Source organism: Ochlerotatus camptorhynchus, unplaced genomic scaffold (assembly GCF_037179485.1).
Source record: "Ochlerotatus camptorhynchus isolate MF236.1 unplaced genomic scaffold, CSIRO-AGI_Acam_v1.1 ptg000046l, whole genome shotgun sequence".
Lineage (NCBI taxonomy): Eukaryota > Metazoa > Arthropoda > Insecta > Diptera > Culicidae > Ochlerotatus > Ochlerotatus camptorhynchus.
The window spans coordinates 1,715,197-1,735,766 of record NW_027040537.1 but is presented as its reverse complement, the minus strand read 5'-3'; the positions used below and the strand labels follow the sequence as shown (position 1 = coordinate 1,735,766).

Genomic DNA, 20,570 nt, shown 5'->3' with positions numbered 1-20,570 from the left:
CGGAAACATGGATTCTATTCGGAGAGTGGCAGAAAAACCCAACAACTAGCAAGTCTTTCTCGTGTTCCACTCGTTCGATGGCGGTACCAGAAATTGAAAGCATTGGTTTGAAAAAAGTTTCCAGTTTATCAACGATTTTTCGGGATTTGAATTCCACGTGAAGTGGCATCCAGCATCAGTGCGCAAAACAGTTAGGTTCAATTAGTCATTCTCATGTGAATAGGAACTGCCATCTGCCTTATCATTACCTGCCTCGTGAGAGTCTTAATGATTGTTAAGTAAACGAGTCACTGGCAGCCGAGCACTCAGTCAGTAGCTCAGTCAGCACGTTTATTCTTCCGTGATGGTACCCATTCCTTGTTTGGAATGACTGAGCGTACCTTGTTTTTTTTTTGGAAAAATGCCTCAATTACATGTTGTGTGAGCGAAGGCAAGCGGTGTGAGTCACCTGTTCTTGAGTGACTGAATGTTTTTGTTGGTTCTTCTAAAGAGGTTTCGGATGGGTAATAACGAAATAAACTGTGTAGAACCGGAATTAGTTAGAACAATTGAAAAACGTAGTTATTTATTCCACACTCGACATTTCTTTTTCATGACATGTAACATGACAGTTAAGTGTCTGTATGTTGGTACCTGTTGGTACAGTAGAGCGTATAAAATACGGTCAAGGGATTGATACTCTAACACCCTCCCTCAATCTCTGGGACCTGCCAACCCAATACTGGTACTGTGTCGCCGGAAAGCCTGCTTCGAGAGGCCCTTTGTCATCAAATCTGCTGGCTGATCCTCCGACCGAAGATACTTTAAACAGATCCTGTTTTGCATCACCAAATCGCGTAGAAAATTATACTTCACATCAATGTGCTTGAGACGGCCATGGTCCTTGGAATCCTCCAAAACACGTATTGTCGACTGATTGTCCTCGTGAAAAACTACCGGTTTCTCCGACTCCAATCCCAGATCCTTCAGAACTTGAGTTAGCCATATTGCGTGACACGCCACATTGCACAAAGCCGTCAACTCCGCTTCTGTCGAGGACAATGCCACTGTTTGCTGCTTGCGCGTCATCCATCCCACAGTGCAACCGAAGATCTTGAATATGCCACCGCTTACAGATCGTCGATCAGCCGGATCGTTAGCCCAGTCTGCATCGCTGAACACTTCCAACAATGGTGCATCCTGATCCCTTCTGAACACTAAACTCCAGTCGAGCGTTCCCTTGATATACCGCAAGATCCTCTTCAAATGAGTCCAATGATCATCCGTGGGGCAGCTTTGATATTGACTGAAGAAGTTGACAGCTGCAGCTAAATCCGGTCTAGTCGTCAGGGAGGCGTATGTTAGGCATCCCACAAGCTCGCGATAAGGCTTCACAGTTCGTTTTTCTTCTTCACCCTTCGGCAACTTCAATCGCACTTCGATAGGAGTACTGACTGGTTTGCAATCCTCCATTCGGAATCTCTTCAACAGCTCTTCCAGGTACTGGCGTTGACTAAACTTTGTCACACCAGCCGTCATATCGCGTTCGATCTGTATTCCTAGAAAACAGCTGATCCTGCCCACATCTGTCATCTCGAATTCTCTGGAGAGACACTTCTTCACGGCTTCAACTGTCTTCAACGAGCTACTCGCAATCACCACGTCGTCGACGTACAGTACAAGAATCACCATCTCCTTACCGAACTTTCGTGTATATAAGCATTGATCACTATCACTTCGCTTGAAGCCCAAACGACCGGTTACAAAATTATGGAAACGGTTATTCCATGCTCGTGACGATTGCTTGAGTCCGTATATCGACTTCTCCAGACGGCAAACCAAATCTTTTCCTTCTTCAAACCCTTCTGGCTGTACCATGAAGATCTCTTCATTTAAAGTTCCGTTCAGGAACGGTTCGAGGTGTGGCACGGAGCCCCATCTTGTTGAAATTCAACATTTGGCTTCGGACCGTGTTGACTTTGTCGCCTTCTGGAATGAACACCGGGTCCATTTTTTTGCCATCGGAAGCCACCAAACACCATAACGCTAGCAGGATGCTTGGTCAGATACACGTTCTTGTGCTCGGTCGGTTCTGGAATTTGATACGGGATCGACATAAAACATGCTCTCGTCGGTGAATAGGATTACCGGATTTTTTCCCTTAAGGAAGTTCAAGATTTTCTTGCATCGTTCGACTTGTAGCTCCCGGATGCGGTTGATAATCATGTGACTTTTTTTTCCGTGCCCTCGACTTCGCCCCGCAATCTTCCTTTACGATCTTCCGTGCCGTAAAGTCACTGATCCCGTGTTCCTTTGCCATTTTCCTTATTAAACGCACTGGATTCACCCGAATCTTCCTTTTGATAGCAGCGATAACCCTCGGAACCCGAGCTGACCTCGGACGACCTGTGGCCACCTTCGCGGATAGTTATCCTTTATTTTCTCGGTCTAAAACCCTTTTGACGGTCCACCGGGACACTCCCACGGCGATTGAAATGTCTTTTTGCGACATTTGCGCGTGGGACAAATCACGAATACGCTGCCACTTCGTCATGGTGCAACCATAGAGGTAACTCTAAGACCACTGGGTCACGAAGAAAATCATTATTATTTTTGGCTCACTCAGTACCAGAACAACGGTCCCAAGCAGTCCCAAGCTATTTCACTCACCCCTGCATGTTCTGCATGAATCCACACACCCCTGATGTTATCTGTCAAACTTTCATAGCGAATCAAAACAAACATAGTGTAGTAATAGAATTTCAACTAGAATAGGGTACGTTAATCGTTTGCTTGGGACCAATAGGCTACTAAAGTGGTGAGCCAATTTAAAATCGTTAGTTTCGTATTGATTGTTGGTGCAACTGTCAAACTAAGTAAATCATTTTCTTTTATACACAGCCTACTACGGTATGAGCTATAGGTTACGTGCATGCAAAGAAAACCAAGGCATTGTATGCACAGGTGAAACGGGAACCTTATTTGTACGATGGTGCAAACATTATCACGCATACGGTACGTTCACAACGGATAAAACTCCCAGTTTATTCGCTTTTGGTTAACACTTCACGGACGGTCTAGAACCTGACGTCTCCCACTTCCTTACTGGTCTACTACTACCTTGTGCTAGTACTTTTATCGTCGCTGTCTTTGGGGCCCCTTCACCTGCCACTGCTTTTGCCGACGCTGTACTCCTGCTTCTCCTCGTTGGCCAGGGGTGGCCGTTTTCCTTGATTCCCTTTCGCATCGCTAGTGTTTCGGCTGCAGCTTTCAGTGGACCGTTTCACCTGTCCCGGGCGCACCTGTGGTGACGGACTCGAGGCTTCAACCGGTCCCGTGTAACAGTTTCGGGGAACAGATTAGAGATCGTCGATTCAGACCCACTACCGGCGTTTAGCGTGGTCGATTCTACGAACGATGAACGGTATTCAGTAAGGTTTACGGCGAAACCACGAGCTCCTGGATGTTCTCCACAAAGTGGTCCCAATTACGACCCCCTGTGGCCGACTGCATGGCTGCACACAGTGTCCTCTGGCGGTGAGTAGTGGCATTGTCCTACATTTTATAGGGAAGTGTATCCTACACGTGAAAACTAAACACGATTAATCTCACCAATCTTGGACGCAACACTTACACTTGTTACAACTTGATCCTCAAAAAAACCTTCGTCAAAATCTTATTCATTTTTCGTCAATGACAAAGATTCACCTGGATGCTTGTTCACTTTAACGGTTCCATGTAATTGTGCTGCTCAAGTCGTTTAATTTCGTTACAAATTTAGTTATTACTAAAATTTATACATGTTCGTCACTGACAATTGACTGTTAGCTCAAATGAGTGACCAAAACAGAATTTGCAATATCACCGTGTATTGTCGAGATTTTGCAGCACTGCATGGTAGACTTTATAAAGGGTGTATTCGATAAAAATGACACGGACATAAACAGTTATCCAGTATTTTACGAGCGCTTATGGCGCCACAATCTGGCTGAGTTTCTGGTAGGGAACATAAGATTTGAAGTTTGGCTTGTGTCGTTTGATGTGTAAACGTTCAAATTTGATCGTTTACACGTCAAACGACACAAGCCAAATAGTCTAAAATTTTGAAATCAACGACTATGCAAGGAAATTCTTTCGTCATTGTTGCTATTGAATCATGCGACCAATCCATTTTTTTTGCCAAATATTATGCAGTGGGTCAGAAATTAGGCTTCTAAAATTTCGGCTCATTTTGTAATAAACAATCTAATTTTACTCCAAACACGAACAGTATTTTCAATCACACGTTAAAGATTAATAATCCGTCAATAACAAGGAATGTAAAAAATATAAGTAAAAATTAGTAAAATGTAGATTTTCGCCCGTTGAAAATATAAACTTTTTCTTTTGTGCCAGTCTAATACCACAGTGCAGCATCTGCTGCGAACGGACACTTGGAACAGATGACCCAATGGGCTTCTATTAACTCTGCTCTCTGCGTAGGTACTGCTCCGTAGGCGCCTTGGGACCGATGCTGAAATATAGCAAAACCTAGCTGTCGATTTGCGGTGACGCTCCCTTTTCGTTTGGCGAGCGCCATTCATCAAGCATTACAAATGGTTCGAGGTCGCAGCGGAGCGAAATGCAATTGAAAAAAATGTCATCTAATTAATTTGATGAACTGCAACGAACTGGCTGCTGGATTTCTCAACAGAAAATGCGAGTGGCATAGTAAATGTATTGCTGCTGCGGTAGCTTCTGCAGTCAATGTGTAATAATGGTGTTCTGTAACACTGATGAATGTCATTAAGGGTTGCTCGCGGGGAGAAATGGTGGCCCTTGGTAGTTCAAGAGACTCAGAGAGAAGCATATCGAAATAGTAATAGTAAATGGAATAATGAGACGCTTGTCACCCGAATGGTTAGGCAAACATCAATTTAGCGATATGGCTTGTCGGGCACAGTCGATTGGAGTCATTAAGGCGTTTCTAATACGAAAATTTTCCTATGCCCATTTTTTAATCATTATGTTCAATAAAATTAAAAAAAAAACTGCCCCGTAAAGAACAGGCAGATGTGCCAAATTTAAGTTGAAATTATCAGTAACAAAAATAAGTATTACCATAGAGGTAACTCTAAGACTAGAAGGTCCCGAAATAACGTGCTCAACTTTTTGGCTCAGCTCTGGTACTATCTTCGGTCCCAAGCTAATCGATGCACCCCTCGAAACATAGGAAAATCCACTGACCCCTCATTTTATCTGTCAAACTTTCATAGTGAATCAAAACAAACATTGCGTAGTACTAGAATTTCTACTAGAATGGGATACGTTAATCGTTTGCTTGGGACCAATAGGCTAGTCAAGTAGTGAGCCAACTTATAATCGTTAGTTTCCACCGGTTGATTCAACTCTGCACATCCCAATATGTGTCGAGTACTTTATCTGTGCCGAAAGCTAGGTCAAGTATTGTGCTGAACGTGCCGAAGTGTTGCAAGCAAGCTATCAATCTCAGTAACCCATTAGTTTGGCAACCCTGCACTTATGACTTTTGAGATTGTATGTTTACATTTTCAAGTCAAGGACGGCAAAAAGTCGTGATAATATTAAACGAGCTGGTTGCCGGTCATTCGCTTCAAGGAAGTGGCATTCGAAGATTAGCCCCTCCGCGAGAAAGAGAAGAGTGACTGAAGGCAGAAGCTGTCCATCCAGGAGCAGACAGTTCTCTACCGTGCGTCATTCTGGCAAACGTTTGCCAAAACCAAGAACCCAACTGGCAAGTGGAACATGAATCTTGTCTGCAATGTCGTCATTCTACTCGGGAAATACTACAATTTGAAAAATAGGAAGGACTCGACATAAAATGCCCACCGGCGGTAGTAGTAGCAGCAATAGACATGCAGTAGCTTCCCAGTGTCAGCCGTCGTGGTAAGGTGCTAAATCCGTCTTACTCCCCCCTTTCATGGAGGGGGAAGGTCAAACTACTTCGTCCATGGTTTATCCAAATGTCGGTCCAGATTCTCGATATTGGTTGCAGTCGTTTGATGATTACCTCCTCCTTGTATCTGCCTGTTGTTCCATCATATTTTTTATCCTTGGTCATACCGAAATCGTATATTATACTCCCTGAAACTGCTGTCGGTTACGATTGCATTCATTAAAACTGCGATTCAGATTGGCTTTGTTAACTCCGGTTAATGTTGCTATTGCCATCGGTGATACGAACAGTTGCGGAAGACCGTAGAGAGACCTCCACACTCCACAGTCAATCGAATCCGAGTGCAGTCCATATAATGAACTGTTGAACCATCAATCGTACCGGGGTGTTATGCGGGAGAAACAGCTGCGATTGAAGATATATCTGAAGAATGGTAGGATCGTTCGGCACCGAGGTGTTGTTGACACCGCACATTATCGCTTCAATGCTCCTTTCCCATACAATTGACTCTCGGTCCGAATCCTATGGCCATCGAGTTAATACTTAATTCGAGTTAATTCTGGCCTATTCTGAAGGGCGTGGTGACTCTCACTAGTTCGTTTGGACTTCCTTGAATCTATGGACATCTCTCAAAAACCGTGTGGACTTTCTGTAGAGGTTCATCCCCCAGAAGGCATAAGGACAAAGAGAGTCTCGTCAGTTATACAATCTCTTATTATGATTGGGGACAATTTCACTGGAAAATGGCTCTACCAAAAAAATTCCTTTCCCCCTTACTTTGAAGTAAACGAAGAAGTAAACCTTAGCAACGATTGGCATAATGTCAACAAAAAACAGTGATGCCATTTTATATTCTATTTTGTGTCATACTTGTCATCGTGAGCCATGACTCGCCGATCTGTGTGCCACGATGTGTTTCGGCACAATGTGCAGAGTTGATTACCCCTTGAGAAATTATGAATAAGAATGATAGAATGCATCTTTTTCTTGAAGCGTAAATAGACTGTCTTGCCGTGTTATTTTTAGTTAGAGGAGCGGAGCGACCGGCAAGCGCTCGAAAGAACTTGCTAAAAGATTTAATGTTCCCTAAAAAAGATGAGAGGTTCACTAAAAAGTATGAAAAATGCCAATAAAAAATTGATATGTCACCCAATGTCAAATGTGGGTGATTCAGTTTCTATACTAGACTAGCGTAGAAGAGTTTAAAAAATAATGTTCAAATTTTGCTAGGAGTGTCTTCTGGAATTTATTTCAGTAATGCAATAATAAAGGGTGTATTCGATAAAAATGACACACACATAAACAACTGTAACTTTTTAACTGTTATACCAGAATAACTTGAAATTTCCAGTGAAGATAGTTTAATGCATAAAATACACATGAGAATTTATGAAAGTCTGCTATGAAATATTGTGCAGTTGATCAGCAATTACACTTAAAAGTTTCGGCCAATTTTGACATTAAAAATCTATACCCTTCAAAACAATTGAAAAATCCATATTTTTACAGTATTTTCTATCACACTTCAAAGATTCATAATCCGTTAAGAAACTGAACAAGGAATGGAAAAATAAGAAAACATTGCAAACTGTAGTTTTAAGCCACTGTTCAAAATTTTTAAGACAACATTTGGCTGATTAAAACCCCCACAGAAAAAAAAATTCTGAATTTTTCTGGTGTTGCTATTCAAGGAGTTCCAGATCAACTTCAACCTATCTCAATTCCCCGTATTTTTGCTGAAAAGTACCAACAAGTCAATTGCAATAGAAGATTTTTCACTGATGGATCACGCATTGATGGATCCACTGGCTTCGGCATCTTCAATGAATACTCAACCGCCTTTCGGAAACTTCACGAACCTTGTTCCGTTTATTTTGCTGAGCTAACAGCAATCAACTTCGCAGTGGGGATGATTTCCGACATGTCCATAGACCATAACTTTAACTTCTCGGATAGTCTATTCGGTCGATGAAACAAGGTAGGCACTCATCTTATTTCCTTTCAAAGGTAAGGGAGCAGATGAGTTTGCTGGTCGAAAGATCATATATGATTACCTTTGTATGGGTCCCCTCACATTGCTCAATCCCAGGCAATGAGAAGCCAGACTCTCTCGCAAAGGTGGGCGCACAACAAGGCGAGATTTATGATAGAAGAATTTCACATGATGAATTTTGCCCATTAGTACGACAGAGTTCTCCTTTAAGTTGGCAAAACGATTGGACAAGTAACTCTCTTGGGCGCTGGCTACATTCCATTATTCCAAATGTTTCTTCGAGAGCGTGGTTCAAAGGGTTGGACGTAAGTCGGGGATTCATTTGCGTGATGTCAAGACTTATGTTTAACCACTACTTGCTAGACGCACATCTCTACAGAATAAATCTCGTCGACAGCAAAATATGTAGGTGTAGAACCGGTTATGATGACATCGATCACGCAGTTTGGTGTTGCCCGGGTAATGACGCCTCCAGAGCACAACTGTTGGATACTCTTGGGGCCCGAGGTAGACAACTTTTTCGTGAAGTAAGAGATGTATTGGGAACCCGTGATCTTCCCTACATGCAGGCGATCTACGAGTTCCTTTGTTTGTCTGATGTTAGAGTTTGATGTGACCATCCCCTCCTTTCCAAACAATTTCCAGCCATTGTGTCCCAGTCTTATTATCCTTCTGTTACTGTGCTACTTGCCCCTGCCCAGCCAGGATTTGGTCAACCGTCCGAGAGTTCTGAAGGAGGCTTCATAAACCAGTTTCCTACCTAGCTCCTTCCAATCGAAATTGTTACCCATTAACCTCGAGTCCGCCACGAGTAATTGGTACTCAATACTAACCTAGAACTACTGCTTTTTTTTCCTTTATTAACGAGACTTTCAGCCTTAGGCTGGTTCATCTCTAAACCTCCAGAGGGGAGGCTCTCAAAAAAGGTAGGGATGGATGTTCCAGATGGGAACTCCTGAAATCATATTTTTACAGAGTATTTTTAAACAGAGTTTTTTGTTTTGTTCCTGTCTCGTTTCAGTTAAGGGGTTTCTGATTCCGGTTGGTCCGTTTACGTTGCGTTAGGTCTGGTGTAAAAAGGGTTTGTGTTCGTTCGGGTCGTGGTGATATTTTCGTTCCTTAGCTGTCCTTGTTCGTTACGGTTGGTCATGATAGGGATTTTAAGTGTTATATCTGGTTGAAGAGTCAGGCTTCACGTAAAAAGGTGAGTAGGGCCGCTATTCTTGTTGGCTCATTACCTAGAGCATCGCGGATATTCTCAGGAATGTCGTAGCATGTTCTAGCTCCTTCATACTTTGGACAATGACAAATGAAGTGTTCCACAGTTTGCGGCGTGAGGCATAGATCGCATATCCTTCTAAAAGGCCCATCTCCCTTGTAGTTGTGGGAGATGTTTGTATGGCCAGTTCGGAGACGGGATATCACGACCTGCTCTCGGTGCAGTGATGGATCGCCCCATCTAGTAATATTTTCTTTTAATTTTCTAATAGCTGGTGTTCTAGCTGCTATCCAGTCGCGGCTCCAGGAATCCTCGATAATTTTGGTTACCCATTTTTTTAGATCTGGTCCTGGTACCTCTCGCGTATATTTGGCCATGTGCCGACCAGAGGCTGCTAGATGGTCCGCCTCTACATTCCCCCGAACACCACAGTGAATGTTCCAAACGAATGTTGTGTTATTTGGTGCATGTTCCTGGATCGCCTGGATCCAGGGGTGTCTACTCGTTTCGGGCTCAAGGGCAGCAACCACGCTGGCGGAGTCGGTGAAGATGGCTATCGGTCGTTCATCGGAGGTGGTGGCAGCGATGAAAGCCGCGGCGGCTTCGGCGGAGAATATCGAACACTGGTCTAGCAGTCGATGACATTCGCTGAGATTGGGACCACAGATCCCGATCCCCACCTTCCCCTGAGCGACCGAGCCATCAGTGTATCTAATTGAGTATCCTTCGTATTTTCGTTTTTGAAGGTCTAGGACCGTTTGTGCCACTGCTAAAGGGTTGGAACCTGCTTTAAACTTATTTTTGATTGTAGGGTCGGTTCGAATTTTTGGCAGGCTCCAACCCCTGGCTCCACACCAGTGGATCCTGGACACCGGTGGGAGTACTTGGTTGGATGATTCTCTGAGGAGTTGGTTAGCCTCAACGAGGAGGAAACCTTCCTTCCTGCTACCGGACGTGATTTCACAGTGGCTGATGGCTCGATGGCAGATTGTTTTGGTTATGTACCTGTTGAAGGGGAGCACTCCGCTCTCGATACAGGTAGCTATTCCAGGAGTACCTGGGAGGAGGCCCGATGATAATCGTAAGGCTTGCTGGTAGACAGGTGCAAGTTTTTCCACCAGCAGAGGCATTGCGAGGTAGGTTGCTTCAATCCCGTATGTTAGGCGTGAGTTTATGATAGCTTTTGCAACGTTCAGACGAGTCTGCCGGTTGACATTTGGGTGGCGCCCAGCCAGAGTTTTCAGCAGGTTGATTAGCTGTTTACAACTGCTTTTAACCTCGTTGAAGTGCGGGCCGAATGTGACGGTCGAAGCAGACTCCGAGGATTCGAATGGTTTTATGGAATGGGACCGGTTTCCCGTTGATGAGAATCTTGGTGCTCAAGACCTTGTGATTGGTCGAGCATACGTGTGTATACCCGCTTTTGCTTGCGGAGAGCTGAAATCCAGCTGACGAAGCCCAGGTTGATACGTAGGCGGTGGCTTGTATAAGTTTTCTTCGTAATGCTCTGACTGTTGCTCGGACCACCATGAGAACCATATCATCAGCATATACAAATATAAGGACTCCTTTCGGCAACCGCGAGAAGACACCGTTCATCCTTATGAGAAATAGTGTAACCGCAATCACCGATCTCTGGGGTACCCCGGTTTCCTCGTTGAAGGTCTTGGAGAGGCAATTTCCAAGGGTAACTTGGAAGGTACGGTGTGACAGAAAGTTTTGTATAAATTTCAAAATATGGCCCTTAAGTCCCCATTTCTTGAGCTGTTCTAACACCCCCGGCATCCAAGCACGGTTGTATGCCTTAGATATATCCAGGGTGGCCAGTTCGACGTGGTGATTTTTAGCGAATGCATCCTGAAGTGCTTCACTTAGGGTCCCAAAGTAGGTGTTGGTCCCATGTCCCGGTCTGAAGGCATGTTTTCGGCGATCGAGTAACATTCCAGTTTCCAGAAAATCCATGAGCCTTCGGTTCACCATCCTCTCCATCAGTTTAGATGCGCAACAGGTCAGCGAGATTGGTCGAAATTTATCGACTCCGTGTCCTGAGGTGTTCGGTTTTGGGATCGGAATGGTGAGGCTGTGCCTCCATTTTTCCGGAAAAGAGTCCTGCAGCCATTCTTGATTGAGCAGTTCCAGGAATTTTACCTGCTCGGCCATGGGAAGGTTTCGAATAAGAGGGTATCCAACTTCGTCAGGTCCAGCGGACCCTCCTCTGGCCTTCAATAAGGCAAGAGAGAACTCGCGTATACTAAATGGCTGGTTGATTGCTGAGTCGTCTTCTTCTGGTATATGCATGTTAACAATTGAGTCAATGGACGGGTTGTTGATCTGGTGGAAATTCTCATCATAACCTTCAATTGATGATAGGGCGGCAAAGTGATTGCCTAATACGTCGACGATTTTATCTGGATCTCGTGTGGTTGTCCCTTCGTGTTCGATGATTATGCCCCGTTTATCGTGAAAACAAGCTACGGTTCGATACAATCGTCTGGGGGGCGGTGCGTAGCGTGTTCAGCGAATCATCTACTGTATCAATGTGGAACTTTCCAGCGACTATCGGTGTCGGAACGAGACGCATTTCTCCGCACTCATTCGCTTTGTCGTAACTGCCTAAGGTCGGGCCATCTTGCTAAGGATTGTCAATCCAAATTCTCGTGCCGAAATTGTAAGGGAAGGCATCACTCTATGGTCTGCTTTAAACGCGAAAGGGACGGTAACTCGAAAGCTTTGGATACTGCGAAGGACAGAAACTCGTCCGCTTCCAACGATTTCCAAGCGTCTTCGTCCTCCCAGGTGGCAGCTCAGATTTCAGTGTCTAATACAGCGCATAACATCGGATCACAAATACTATTAGCTACTGTGGTTCTGATCGTAGAGGATGATGATGGTAACCCCATACCAGCTCGCGCTCTCTTGGATTCGGGCTCAGAGAGTAACTTTATTACCGAACGATTAAGTCAGCGTTTAAAGGTGGATCGAAAACGAGTCGATGTATCAGTAACCGGCATCGGACAGACAACGACAAAGGTGAAACAGCGTATTCAGGTCACGATACGATCACGGGTCTCTGAATTTTCGCGGGTATTGGGTTTCCTCGTCCTTCCGAAAGTGACTGTAAACTTACCTACGACATCGATCCGAGCTGAAGGGTGGACGGTTCCACAAAACGTTCAGTTGGCAGATCCCTCGTTCTTTGTGTCCAAGGGTGTGGACATGGTTCTCGGCATAGAAGCCTTCTTCGATTTCTTCGTAACGGGACGAAGAATGACTCTCGGCGACGAGCTACCGGCATTGAACGAATCGGTATTCGGATGGGTGGTGAGCGGTGGGTTATCTACGTCCTGTCAGCCACTACATGTCAACTGCAACATTTCAACGTCTGAAGAGTTGGAGGCTCTCGTCGCACGGTTCTGGACTTCCGAAGAGATTGAAGCAGCACACAACTATTCCCAGGAAGAGGCTCGCTGCGAGGAGATCTACGTACAAACAGTCAAGCGTGCAACTGATGGGCGATATACTGTGTCTCTGCCAAAACGGGAAGGATCAGTCACACAGTTAGGCGAGTCAAGGGACATTGCCTTTCCTCTTTCCGCTGAGGGCATGAGAACTACTGCTGTTTAAAATGTAAATTCAAGCATTACTGATTTTTGGCTCCGCAAAGTGTCACGCACGACTGAGCCTAGTAAATAAACGAACTAGTAAAAAAAAAACATCCAAGCATGCAAACATTTATGCACGTAAATTTCCTTTTCACATAAATTAGAAGCATGCAAGGAATGTTGCAAGCAAAGGTGGACAGTTGTATACAATGTATGGAATATTGCATGACATGTCTCATAAATTTACAAGATCTTTAATGTAAACTTGTATGATATATGACGCTCCATTTATGTGCATCATAGCTGGGGGCAAGACAGCTGTACTCAGAGTAAATATATTTGCAGCGAGTAAATTTGAGTTACTCATATTTACTCAAAAAATGATCAAAGTAGTCTCGATTTTCTGATCAAAGAAAATATCGTCTGATAGCATATTTCGTTTGAAGCATCTATTCGGCCATTTGACAGATCGAATTGCTCGTTTAATAAATCGAATTGTGGACAAACGAAATGCTCCTGTGGTGGTTGCCTGCACGACGGTTTTACGGGACTTGCCGTTCGTGTGTGGCTTGGATGCCTTTCAGGCACCTTCCCTCGTTGGTGAGGATAGAAACGGCCTAGAACGATAGAGGAGTGACGGGAATGACCCGTTCTAAAAGAGGAATGCTTCTTTTCGGTTACCTGAGGTACAACCTGAGCTTTAAACTTCCTTCGTGGTCAATAGAATTGGTCCTTGACTGCTGATTGTAGTATATAATGTAGCTGCTGATTCTAGGCCAGATAAGGTCAACTCTGGCCCAGCTTCGTGAAGTTTGTTAAGGTTCAACAATGAAAATTGTATTCTTATTATTTTTGAAATATTCTTCGATCATCATCATTAGTATACACATACATTCACACATTATTAATACAAAAATTTAACACATGTATTTCATGATTTTAGAATGAAAACTTCCCGGCTAAAGCACATTCACTGTATTTACTTACTTGTGTTCTTCGAAGCATACAACTATTACACACAATAGAATACACGAAACTCAAAACAACTGCTTCTCAAAACTCTTAGTGAAGAATATTGAACACCAAGAAATCCACTTCAACTTTAGCGCTTTGCCAGCGCCCAGCAATCGTAAATGTATCATCGAAAAAGCGTTGCCAGATGTATTGCCTCTAGCAATGAATTAAAGTTTATTAAAACAAGCAATTGTGAAGTTTGACTCACTAACATGGATGAGTGGATGTATTTAAAGGTGAATAAATATCAGAAACTGAATAAATTAAGAGAAAACTACCATTTTAGGCATTTTAGCGGTCCAATTAAAAAATTTACAGAAGATTGAATTCAACTCTAACAGGAGAGATGGCAACAGTGCACGTAACCTCACAGTTCGAAAAGTATTGTAAATTTCTGTTCAATATGATGCACACAAATTGAGCGTCATATATCATATAAATTTACATTATATATCATGTAAAGTTCTAGCACAATTCATGCAATGTAGCAAATATTGTATACAAAAGCCCATCTTTGTAAACAACATTGTTTACAAGTTGCTCGGTTGTGTGAAATTAAATTTAAGTTTACGTGAATGAATGTTTACATCACAATTAAAATTCAGAATTTTTATCTGTGCTGACATTCGCTTTCCCTCTCAGGGGTGTAAACAGAATTTCAAACAGCAAGGTCTGACAATGTGAATTGTTTATCTACTACATCGTTAAGCACTAGGTAGTGTGATGTCACATTTTCTGTTGTATTGAAATATAATAAATGCAGGAAGAAAAGAGATTGTCCTCGCCCTACCAGTTGATTTTTATGAAACATGGGCAGTTTTGGCGTGGGGCACATAAATGGAGCGTCGCATATCATATAAGTTTAAATTATAAATCATATAAAGTTATGAGACATTTCATGCAATGTAGCAAATATTGTATACAAAAGCCCGTCTTTGTAAACAACATTGTTTACAAGTTGTCGGTTGCACTAAATGAAATACAAGTTTACGTGAATCAATGCTTACATCACAATTAAAATTCAGAATTTTTATCTGTGTACTTTTTAGCTGTGCAAGTCAAAGCTCGTATTTGACTCATTACATAATTTTTGCTTGAACTTCTCTGACAATTTAAAGATATTTGGTATAATAGTTAAAAAGTGACAGCTATTTATGTGTGTGCGATTTTTATCGCGTACACCCTTTAATACAAACAAAGCACAGAAGTACATTCAATTCATGAATTGAACATTACTGTTAGCCCACTCATGGTCATAGGTTCCATGAACTTCTTCTTTCGCTGCAGTCTGATCCCACTTTTGGTTAACTCTTTCAAAGCCATCAACGATTTTCAGATTTGAAGAACCGTTAAGCACTGCCATTTATAGAACTAATTATCCTCTCGCTTTGAAATTCCGAAAAATCATTCGCTGCAGCCGGGTAAAACCCCACTTCAACGCAACCGGTGCTGAAGGTGGCCAACAAATTGCAGTTTGATCAGCCATCGAGTTATCGAAACTGACATAAATCTCATCTTCACAATATTAACCCACTTACAGAAGGTCGTTCCATCACTTTCGGGTGTGCGGGTTAAGCAAAAATTGGTAATTCATTATTTATCAGCCGTTTGCCCATTTTCACCTTGAGCGAAAGGATTAGGTGAACGCACACGATCGCCACCCGGTGGGTGGTGTTGTGTAGGTTTGCACACATGTCATGTCACCGCCGCAACCACCGACTGATGATAGCACGAGGAAAAAAACGACAACAACCTCTTTCCGCCTTTGGAGTACGTTTTTAACATGTCTGCTGCTGAAGAAGGACTGTCCCAACGAAAAGCCTCCGAAGCAATAAACCTCTTCACTTATAGGCTCCGCGCTCACCGTTTTCGCGACTAGCGATAGTAAAAGTACCTACCAAATTAATTTTAAATTTGTTTATACCGTGATCCACGAGAGTGGGTGAGCAGCTGATGGGGTGGTGGGTGACGTTTTTGCTTCGAGTTTTTCGTGCCCGCTGTGTGCGACGCGTCGTGTTTGCTTTGCTCGCCTACTACTGATGTCGACGCGGCGCTCGGTGTGTCTGATCATGATCGCCGCCGCCGCCACCGCTTGCTATGCCGATGACGGTTGATGATGATTGTGATGCTCTTCTAGAGGTAACTCGATGGCTTCTAGTGTGCTGTGGACGGTGGCTTCTTCTTCCAAATGTTTGGGGTAGTAGCAGCATCAGCTGGAGGTGCCATGGTTGGTAGCCCCCGTGGTAGCAGTTGGTCAGGAGGAGTAGGAGGCGGTGGAAGAGCTGTGTGACGTTGTCCAGTGGTGGTGCTGTGCAGCGAGTACATTCACTGGTTCGCTACTCTCGCTGGCTGGGGATGAACCCCAAAACCGTACCCCAAAGCACCCATCGCCGCCGCCGCCGTCGTCGTCTTCGGCGACGTCGTCGACGACGAGTGATCATTTGAACGGTGTATAAATATCATTTGCAATCCAAAAATCAGCAACAGTCTTAATTGTGCATTGTTCCAATCAAGTGGCAGCAGTAGCAGTAGCAGCAACTTGAAGCATCCTAGCCTAGAACTTAGAACGGCAGTGTTGGACAGTTGTTCTTCTGGACTTAACCGATCGACCATGAAAGTGTTTGTAGTGTTAAGTGTCCTGTTGGTGGCCGCTTCGGCGCGTCCAGAACCACCAGCACCGGGCGGCTATCCGTCCTATTCGGCACCGTCGTTCAGCTCGGGTGGAGATATTGGACCGTATGCTTCCAGCAATCAAGGTGCGTTGAGGAGATGGCCAGGAAGGCAGTGTGTAGTGATGGAAAATAAGGACGATTTTGGGTTGTATAAGTGCATGGAGTGTGAACTGCCAGAAGGGGGTCGACCAGCTAGTTGTTGTGAAGAATATTAGCAGTTTTAAATGAATGTTAAACTTTTGGAGACCTACAACGTTTATCACAAGTGGCACCATCCGCATGACCGTGAGCACAAATCTTGTATCTGATCTCACAACATTTGGGATTTCAAGATAAGAGTTCTTCTCAGAAAACTTCCCTCGATTTGAAACAGTCAAAGTCTTAAATTTAAGGATTTTGCGTTTGTTTACTGCGATCATCGATCAAAAGTTTTGGTTTTTCACGAAAGTTGTAAAGCCGTTTGTCCTGGCCCATTTATTGAAGGGTTCGATATCTAGGGTCCAGAGGCCATTAGGCTGAATGGGTCATAAGGACATATTTTGTAAACTAAAAGATGGAACTTAGAGTAGTATTTGGAACAATGTTCAACACTCTGGACCTTCGAAAATGTTTCAAGATCTCTGTCTGAATTAATCCATGAAAAACCTTTCTTGAACTGGAAAAAAAAAAAATCAAAAATTCAAGATCTATAAAAAATATCAAAATCACACACATTAAAATTCAACATTCTCATTCTAAGGTAATCAAACTTTTTTCTAATTTAAATATTGCCAATTTGGAATCCAACAAAGTGAACCTGAGACAAATGTGAAGATCATAGGCGTAGAAAGTACTTTCTACGAATACCGGACAGCCTATTAATCCAGAAATTTCATTTTTAAATAGATAGAACATCTACTTGGAAACATAATAATGTTTGTTAGATGAACATGGATGACACTATAGGATCATCATAAAATTTATGTGGCATTTTGATCATATTTGGCCTTGATAATCCATTTTTAGGTGTCCAGATTTCGGTACATTTCCTCAAATTTGAAAAACGCAGATGTCATATGACGAAAAGTGAATAACTATGAACATTTCGGCCTAATGACCCATTCGGCCTAATGACTCATCACGGTGGGGATATATCTTCTTTTATGAAAATTCACTTTCAAAAACAGTAAGGAACTTACTCGAAATCTCCTACCAAGTACACTGCGGTAAATAGATGCACGATATTGATACGATCAGCTTTATGAAACTTGAAGCCAGTGTTGAAATAAGAAAACGTATGAAAACATTACGCTTTTAATCACCATGCTACTACGAGTATCGTTGGATTAATTCACTAGGTGTACGCTTTCTAATAATGAATATCATGGTTTGAATCCTTGCTGCTCTTTGCCAATGAGCATTTTTTTATGACTTACATACTTGAATTACCATTTGGATTACTATCAATTTGTTCGCTCAGCGTACGGATGAAATTTTCCATGGGAGGAACCCTAAATTACTGCTTAAATGAACTTCCTTTACCAATTCTCCGAGAAGTCTCATAAAACTCCACTTTTCATGGTAAATATCCCGAAATTCCTCGTGAAATGTATCCACAAAGTGCCTCGAAATACTTCCACAATCTTCTTGGTAATTTCCGAATTCTTTTCTATTGACTGTCCTCTTCATTCAAATCACCTCATACTCAATACTTCCGGAGATATACAGCTAAAAGTATTGGAATACTGCACCAGAATTCCCTCCAATCAGTCGTTTCCATTAATTTGACGTTCAATAATTCGGAAAATTTGCCAAACTGACATATATTGGACCTATTGAACCAAACCGTTCATATACGTACAGGCATTCAATCCAGCATGTCGAGAGTTGGATGTTATTCACAACTCCATTCGTTTACGAACGAAAGCTGACTGCTTGAAATGTCCTCAGAAGTAATTTCAGAGCTAACATTTCGAAGCGGCGTAATTATTTTTGTAAACAATGGTTTTAGCCAATTAAAAGCTCACCCCTCCAACTTAACAATGCTAGCTTGTGGAGTAAACATTCCTCTACCTTTGGTGTCATTAATTTTCATGTGTGAGCTTTTATTCGCGAGAAATCGACGGTAAAGCCATTGTTTACACAGAAATTACACCCCTTTGAAATATTGACACTGATTTGTTAACGTTAAACATATCCGTGACAGACAGTAGGTCTGTTCTCGAATATGCTTGTCTGATTTTGCTGAAGGTTGCTGCAGTTGTCTGTAAGTTGCTGTAAGAAAATAATATGGTACAGCAAGTAAGGGAACATGCTTTTGCTTTTTGCTGTACAGAACCTTACAGAAAAGCAAGTACGGGAACAGACCTAGTCTTTACCCGTTTACTTCGAAATGCGTCCTGCATCCTCACACTTATCAGTACTAGCAAGGGTCCAGAATAAGAGAGAAGCAAACTGGCTAATTTTAAACCAAACAATCTGTCAAAGCTAAACGGCCGATGAGATCGACACAAAATTGAGTGTTTTTTCACTCAAAATCGCAATAACGTAGGTTACTCATACACTGAGTACACATTTTTTCGACAATCTGCTCGAATATTAGGAAAATTGACGAAAATTTTGCTTAGTCTAGGGGTATACTAATAGACTGAGTGAAACCTCTTTCGATTTTCTATGTCTTTGAGTTACCTACATTTTTGCGAATTTCAGTGAACGAATTTCCATTTTGAGTTGGTTGAGGGGGCCCTCTCTTTTTATCGCACGGAAATGCTATTCAGTTGCAGTTCAAAAGGGAGTTAACTCAGTGGCTGAATAAGTTCCCTTTTGAAATCCAACAGAGTAAAATGTCTGTGAGAGAAAAAGAGAGAGCAATACAATTCTACTAGGCCACTGAGTAGAATTGAAGTAGTGAGCAGTGCTTTTCATCGGCAGTGTTGCTAGAAACCTCCTAGCAATAGGTTGCCAAGTTATTTTGTTTTCAATTCCCTTCTCGCTTATCCTAAACCTTCCCTAATCGATCCTATCATACCAAATCACCTTTGGATGGCCTTCTCCAAATATATCTCAATTCGAAAACCCCCTAACTTTCCCCCCACATTCACAGGCGGCGGCGGCGGCGGCGGTGGTGGAGGTTACAACTACCAACCGGCCACCCAGGTCGTCCAGAAGCACATCTACGTGCACGTGCCGCCACCGGAGAAGGAAGAACCGAGCTACCCCCGCGTAGTCCAGTCGGCCACCCCCCAGAAGCACTACAAGATCATCTTCATCAAGGCGCCAACCCCGCCGCAGCCGAAGGCCCCAATCATTCCGCCGCCACCACAGAACGAGGAAAAGACCCTGGTCTACGTCCTGCACAAGAAGCCCGAGGAACCGGAGGAGATCATCCTGCCAACGCCACCACCGACCAAGCCAAGCAAACCGGAGGTCTACTTCATCAAGTACAAGACCCAGAAGGAGAAGAAGCCCGAATACGGTCCACCAAAGCAGGAATACGGAGCCCCATCGGGCGGAGCCGGTGGCCCATACTAAGTGGCTCCCTCCCGGCAGAGGACCAGGACCCCGACCAGGACGACAACGGTACCGACGGATGCGGCTGCCCTCGACGGCGGATGCTGATATCGGTTCTAACGATACTGATGTTGTTACAACACTACAAAACATGCTGCTGAACAATTATTGGTGCGAATGTGCGAGCGAGAGAGCGAACTTAAATCCCATTTTTTTTGTTTCTAGCCCTTAAGATTATGATTAATCCAAACTGCGGACGTTTTGGTTTCAGCAAAACCGTTCCGCAGTTTAGCGCTTTTTACGTGTATATAGGACCCTAGTAATTCCTATGCAAACATCTGTTCTTAGCGAGCCATAGTCGAATCATCATTATTATGTTATTTATTACGTTATTGCAACAAAAAAGCATATCTAGTTGAAGTAAAAAAATCTAACGGTGACAAATTTAAGAAAAAAAAACCTCCGTGTTCTCTTTTAAAAAATCCGATTGAGCACATCCTTGAGCGAACCGTTCTTTCACTTCCACCATCCGCCATCATCCTAACGCATGCAATTACTCTAATGTGACGGTCAACCCCATCGCAGTAGCCTTCGGCAGCACTTGGTTTCTCTTTCTTTCGGCCATTCCAAGAACCGTACAATTTGGTCCAACAGTAATGGAGCTCCGAAGGATGATGCTCTAATTGTA

At 43.2% G+C, this 20,570-nt stretch overlaps 1 protein-coding gene across 1 annotated transcript; it reads left to right on the top strand.

Moving 5' to 3' along the window:
- Positions 1-16,201: 16,201 nt before the first annotated feature.
- Positions 16,202-20,335, top strand: LOC135715606 (uncharacterized). Its single transcript, XM_065238802.1, has 2 exons — positions 16,202-16,477; positions 19,476-20,335. Exons 1-2 carry the CDS (start codon positions 16,333-16,335, stop codon positions 19,901-19,903), a joined length of 573 nt encoding a protein of 190 aa, XP_065094874.1. The 5' UTR covers positions 16,202-16,332; the 3' UTR covers positions 19,904-20,335.
- The last annotated feature ends 235 nt before the right edge of the window (positions 20,336-20,570 follow it).